At 31.9% G+C, this 5,942-nt stretch overlaps 1 protein-coding gene across 2 annotated transcripts; it reads left to right on the top strand.

The window, feature by feature from the left end:
• Positions 1 to 223: 223 nt before the first annotated feature.
• On the top strand, positions 224 to 4,192 carry LOC137835348 (G-type lectin S-receptor-like serine/threonine-protein kinase At4g27290). 2 transcript variants are annotated; one of them, XM_068643821.2, is made up of 7 exons: positions 224 to 1,753; positions 1,851 to 1,991; positions 2,383 to 2,546; positions 2,780 to 2,990; positions 3,221 to 3,458; positions 3,536 to 3,677; positions 3,753 to 4,192. In XM_068643821.2, the coding sequence occupies exons 1-7, from the start codon at positions 502 to 504 to the stop codon at positions 4,056 to 4,058; spliced, it is 2,454 nt and encodes an 817-aa protein (XP_068499922.1). In that variant the 5' UTR covers positions 224 to 501; the 3' UTR covers positions 4,059 to 4,192. The 2 variants fall into 2 exon arrangements, 1 of the variants encoding a protein (XP_068499922.1); XR_016521143.1 differs by lacking the exons at positions 3,536 to 3,677; positions 3,753 to 4,192 and having other exon boundaries at positions 230 to 1,749; positions 3,221 to 3,444.
• Positions 4,193 to 5,942: the final 1,750 nt, after the last annotated feature.

The following is a 5,942-nucleotide window of genomic DNA, read 5'->3' as shown; positions in this document are numbered from 1 at the left end:
CGGTTTTGGCTGGTGAAGGTAGTTCGAATTCAACTTTTTCTGCATTGTTTTCACACTGTTATTTGGCTGGACGCACCACAAACTCTATTGTTGGTTGATAGGATGATTAAGATTATGATGATTTTCTTGTCAATGGCCACCCATTATTATGTCATTCTTCATTCTGTATATTGTGTCTATTCATCCATTAATTAAAGATTCAGCATGCATGTGCCTCAACTTTATGTATAATATAGACATAAATATATACCAACCACTTTTTGTGGACATCACCTAAAACATGTCTACATTGCTTTCTGTTTGAAGAATGCCAGTTTGCTGTCTGGGACCAACTTGTTTTGAGATTTCATTGACTTTATGGAGTACACCTGCCTCATTCACAAACCACAAAAGTTGAAAAATCAACTCATCGAGGGAGTGCTTCAGGTTTTGTACTTCACTTTGTTCGTATACTACTACTGCATTTGAATTCAAACGATTACAAAAAGGATAAACAGCTTAATGGAAGGATTTACCTTGCTTCTGTTCTGCCTTGCCTTGCTGAATACTATAGCAGCTGCCACTGTGAGAGAAACTATTGATGTCTTGCAATCTATCCGTGAAGGCCAGATCATTGTTTCACCTGGCAAAACCTATGCACTTGGATTCTTCAGTCCAGGCAATTCCAAGAACCGTTATGTGGGAATTTGGTACAATGAGATCCCAACACAGACTGTAGTATGGGTTGCCAACAGAGACAACCCTCTTACTGACTCATCAGGGGTTTTGAAGCTCAGTGAAACTGGAGTTCTTGTTCTTCTCAACCATAACAAGACTGTCATCTGGTCTTCCAACACAACAGGTTCAGCACGACATCCGGTAGCAAAACTTTTGGATACTGGAAATCTCATTGTGCGGAATGGAAAGGGCAATGATGAGGAAAAGGATTTACTGTGGCAAAGTTTTGATTATCCAGGGGACACAATCTTGCCAGGACAGAAGTTTGGAAGAAATCTAGTTAAAGGTCTGAATCGATACATGTCATCATGGAATAGCTCTGAGGATCCATCTCATGGTGTATACAGTTATCAACTTGATATCACTGGATATCCGCAGTTTGTTTTGAGAAAAGGAACTTCCAAAAGATATCGTTTTGGATCATGGAATGGTATTCAGTTCAGTGGGGCACCTCTGTTGAAACAAAGTGAATTTACAAGATTTAGTTTTACTTCTAACAAGGAGGAGTTGTATTTTATGTTTGAGCGTACCAACAAGTCATTTTTACATAGGATGGTGTTAAACCAAGATGGTCGTATCCTGGGGAGTTATTGGGATGATGAACGAAAAATTTGGAACTTGCATGCACGAATTCCGGTTGATGACTGTGATTACTACGGCAAATGTGGAGCCTATGCTAGCTGCAACATAGACAATATCCCTCCATGTAAATGCTTGGATGGATTTGTGCCCAAAACGGCTGACCTTTATGGTAGTTGTGTCAGGAGAACTTCACTGAGTTGTCATGAAGACGGGTTTTTGCGGGTTTCAGGGTTGAAATTACCAGACACAGAGAAATCCTGGTTTGCCAGAAATACGAGCCTTGAGGATTGTAAAATATTGTGCATGAACAATTGCTCCTGTACAGCTTATGCAGCATTGGATGTGAGTAAAGGGCCCAATGGGTGTTTACTCTGGTTTAATGATCTGCTTGACATAAGAAAATTGACCGATGTTGATGAAGATATATACTTAAGGATGGCTAGGACAGAAGTAGGTATGATATTGTCTCACCATTGTGGAATTTTCCTTTGTTTTTTTCTTTTGTTATCATCTTCTCACTCTTACCGTTTTGCAATATCTCTTTCTTACAGAAGCTATTGAAGGAAAGCAATTGCATAAATCCAACATCCGGAAGCAAGAGACTCTTTTCATAAGTTCTGTGCTGTTTTTTGGAATTTTAGTACTATGTTTAACCTTCATCCTTTGTAGACGGTTGAAGACACGGCAGAAAGGTAATTAAGTAGTTCCTACTTATGACTACAAAATTACGTAACAGATTCTTCTGTATGTTTTTCTTTTTTACTGCAAACTTAGGTTGTTTACGCAATAGATTTTAACTTTCTTGAGTTTATCTTTCTCTCCTTGAGATTTGGTTAACTGGTATTAATCTCAACAAGAATAACTCATTATTCACAATCATTAAAGCATCAAAAGCTTTCAATACAAGTCAATAAAGTGAGTCCTGTTGTGAATAGCTGCAAAAAAAAAGGTGTTTAAACTAAGTTTGCTTTTATTCTGTTTTAGACTTGGGTGAAGCAGATTAAGGTAGAAAAAGTACAGAAGACAGCATATTCTACAATTCAACTTCTTTATTCCTTACACATACCAATTACTATATTGCAGGAAAGATGGAAGGTAATCTAGAAAGAGATGTGACTGAAATAAATGAGCACGAGAGTAAAGATCTAGAGTTACCCATGTTTGAGTTGTCTACAATTACTTCTGCAACCAATAACTTTTCACCTGACAACAAACTAGGGGAAGGTGGCTTTGGATCAGTTTATAAGGTAATGAAATGATAAAATGTCTTCACGTGCATCTTTTCCTCTTAACAATCCTCTGCTTGTCTAATTCCTATATATCACGTTATTGAACTTCTTTGTAATCAATTTTCCATATTAGCAAAACAGAATTCATTGTTGGAACACATGAACTGAATGATGAAATTTATGTAAATTTGCCTGTGAAATATTTTAGTAAAAACGAGTCTCTTCATAGCATAATTCGTCACAACTTTCAGGGCATCCTAGCCGATGGAGGAGAAATAGCTGTGAAGAGGCTCTCTATGAATTCCAAACAAGGACTTCCAGAGTTCAAAAATGAAGTTATGCATATTGCAAAGCTTCAGCACAGGAATTTAGTGAGGATACTAGGGTACTGTCTTCAAGCAGGAGAAAGATTGCTTGTTTATGAATTTATGCCCAACAAAAGCTTGGATTACTTCATATTTGGTTTGTTTCCAAAGAAACCTTATTGATTGTTTGATTCATTTGGGATTATATTTTCATTTGTTGGATTGGATACTCTTAGCTTGAAAATTATTGCAATTAAACAGATACATAGAAGAAGATCATGCTAGAAAGGAAATGAATTTTTCTCTATCCAGTTATTTATCATGGCATGAGGAAGAGATTTTTTGCACTATAATTATTTATCTAAAACTTGGCCACATTTTGAACAGATGAAAACAAGAGCATGTTACTAGATTGGCCAAGGCGCATGGTGATTATCAATGGGGTTGCTCGGGGTCTTCTTTATCTTCATCAAGATTCAAGGCATAGAATAGTTCATAGAGATCTCAAAGCCGGGAATGTTTTGTTAGATAGTGAAATGAACCCAAAAATCTCGGACTTTGGACTGGCTAGAAGCTTTGGAGGAAATGAAATCGAAGCAACCACAAAACATGTAGTTGGAACCTAGTAAGTGTCTGATTACTCCAATAGAGTATGAATATGATCGCTTGACATTGTCTCAAAACTATTTTTGGTGATTGCAGTGGCTATCTGCCTCCAGAGTACATAATTGATGGAGCTTATTCAACAAAGTCAGATGTTTTCAGCTTTGGTGTGTTGATATTGGAGATAGTGAGTGGGAAGAGAAATAAAGGATTCTGTCATCAAGATAATCTACTGGCACATGTAAGAATGAAGTTGAATTTTAAGCACCTTTGAAATGTTTCTGCTGTTAACAAAATGGTTTGAAAAATTATGCAGGTGTGGAGAGTGTTTACTGAAGGCAAATGTTCTGAAATAGTTGATGCAGCAATAACAGACTCACTCCATTTATCTGAAGCTCTAAGATCAATCCATGTAGGACTACTGTGTGTGCAACTATGTCCAGACGATAGGCCAAACATGTCATCAGTGGTTTTGATGCTGAGCAGCGAATCTGCAATGCCTCAGCCAAACTTGCCTGGATTCTTTACAAGTGCAAGTATGGTTGAAGATAGTTCTTCATCAAACAGTCATAAACAACACACAAATAATGACATGTCACTCAGCATAATGTCTGCTAGATAGTTGCATCTAAAACTTAATTTAAAATATTATTATATTATTACAAAGGGTTGTCTAATGAAAGTGGATTACTATTTTTGGGGTGTAAAAGAATCTTTATTCTTTGGATTGGTTTAAGAAAAAAGTTTCTTTGATAAGTGATTGTGGACAAGTAGAGACTAAAGCCACTCCTTCTCATACATGTATAATTCTGCTATCAGACACAAGTTATTACAAAATATTTCAAATTGAATTTCACAGGCATGCTCACTAATTTTTGACATTGTAAACTTAATTAAGTTTGAAGTTATAAATTTTAAAATTTTAACTGACTTCAAATATTTTTTTATTTTCATATACTCTTTTATCTGATTTTGTCTGTCAATAAGGTAATGTAATTGTTATTTTTGTCTTCTTTACTCCAACTTATTGATTAACTATATTTTTTCTTTTCTAATTTTCTCATTCTTGAAAAAGGAAGGAGTAAATAGGTGAGTTGAAAGATATTAAAGAAATAAATTAGTGATTTAATTAATGAGTTGAAGATAAGAAAAAAAGGATAACCTTCACATCATCTCGTTAACAATTAAAGTAAAAAATAAAATAATATATATTTTAAACATATTTATAACTTTTAATAAAAACTCAAATAATAAGATTTAAATTTATTTCTTTTTATGAATTTTAATAGTTATCACAAACAAAATATGAGACTGTCAGTGACTACTTTCTTAATGTCAGTTGGTTTAATTAATTAGATTGTAATTGGATGATATAATAAATTTGACATTAACAATATTACTATTTTATAATAATAAAACTAATAGAATTAAGAATATTTAGTAATTTTTAATAATAGTAGTACAGTTATAGCTAACTGGTTATAAAAATTATTATAACAACATATTATTATTATAATTACTATATTACTATTATAAAATAATATATATATATATATTTATAATAATATATTAATTATAATAATATTTTTCATGTTAATTTTTTTATAATTATTATAATTAATATTTTATTATAATAATTTTTATAATATTTTTAATAAATACTAAGCATAGGTAACAAATATTTTTATAACAATATATTATGTTAGTAATTTCAAACTTAATAATAAAATTAATATCAAAATTATTATTATTATAAAACTAAAATAATATAGAGACTACTTCAATAAGATTTTAACAAATTACCTACAAAATTTAATTATTAATACTATTAAAGTTATATTTATTTATACTATTTCAATTTTATTAATTATAATAATATTAGTTAGAACATTATTATTAATATTATAAAAATAAATATTATTAATGATAATATTTTTACTATTATTAATGTTAATTTTATTGTTATAATTATTATTAATTTATTATATATATTTTTTTAAATAATATATTTTTTTAATATTTTGACTTGCAAAAAAATATTAAATAAATAAAAGATAAAAAAGTGAAAAAGACAAAAAATAGAAAATTAACAAAATTCATCCTTATTCATGATACTAAATGTCATATTAATAATTTTTATTTCAGAATTCAGCAGAATATATTATCAACCTACAACATTGCAACATTCAACTTCTATTAAATGCTTTAGTTTGCCAACACAATGGCACCATGGAACTATGCCAATTATGCATAATTGAGTCAAATTTCTACATAGTCAGCAAATTCAGGCCTTTTCTTCCTACACCCCCAAGTTTTTCTTCCTGCACCCCCAATATTTTAAATATCTCAAAATTAACCTTGACCTATAATTTGAAAAGTGGTGCTGGACTTCTATTGTCACTGTTCATCTTCATCATTGAATATCAACTACTTTGGAGGGTCTTTGTAATTGTTTGGAGCAAGGTAGAGGAGTACGCAATGTTGCCGAAGTGTTGTTTGGGTTGTA

The sequence above is a fragment of the Phaseolus vulgaris genome, chromosome 5, assembly GCF_051622355.1.
Source record: "Phaseolus vulgaris cultivar YP4 chromosome 5, ASM5162235v1, whole genome shotgun sequence".
Lineage (NCBI taxonomy): Eukaryota > Viridiplantae > Streptophyta > Magnoliopsida > Fabales > Fabaceae > Phaseolus > Phaseolus vulgaris.
The sequence above is the reverse complement of the archived record's forward strand: the minus strand, read 5'-3'. Positions and strand labels throughout refer to the sequence as shown.

What these genes read in the sequence shown, in the direction of transcription:
- LOC137835348 (XM_068643821.2), top strand. Translation starts at nt 502, where the DNA reads ATGGAAGGATTTACCTTGCTTCTGTTCTGCCTTGCCTTGCTGAATACT. An exon ending in GTTGAAGACACGGCAGAAAG is followed by an intron (nt 1,992 to 2,382) that starts GTAATTAAGTAG and finishes ACTATATTGCAG; the next exon opens with GAAAGATGGAAGGTAATCTA. An exon ending in CTTGGATTACTTCATATTTG is followed by an intron (nt 2,991 to 3,220) that starts GTTTGTTTCCAA and finishes CATTTTGAACAG; the next exon opens with ATGAAAACAAGAGCATGTTA.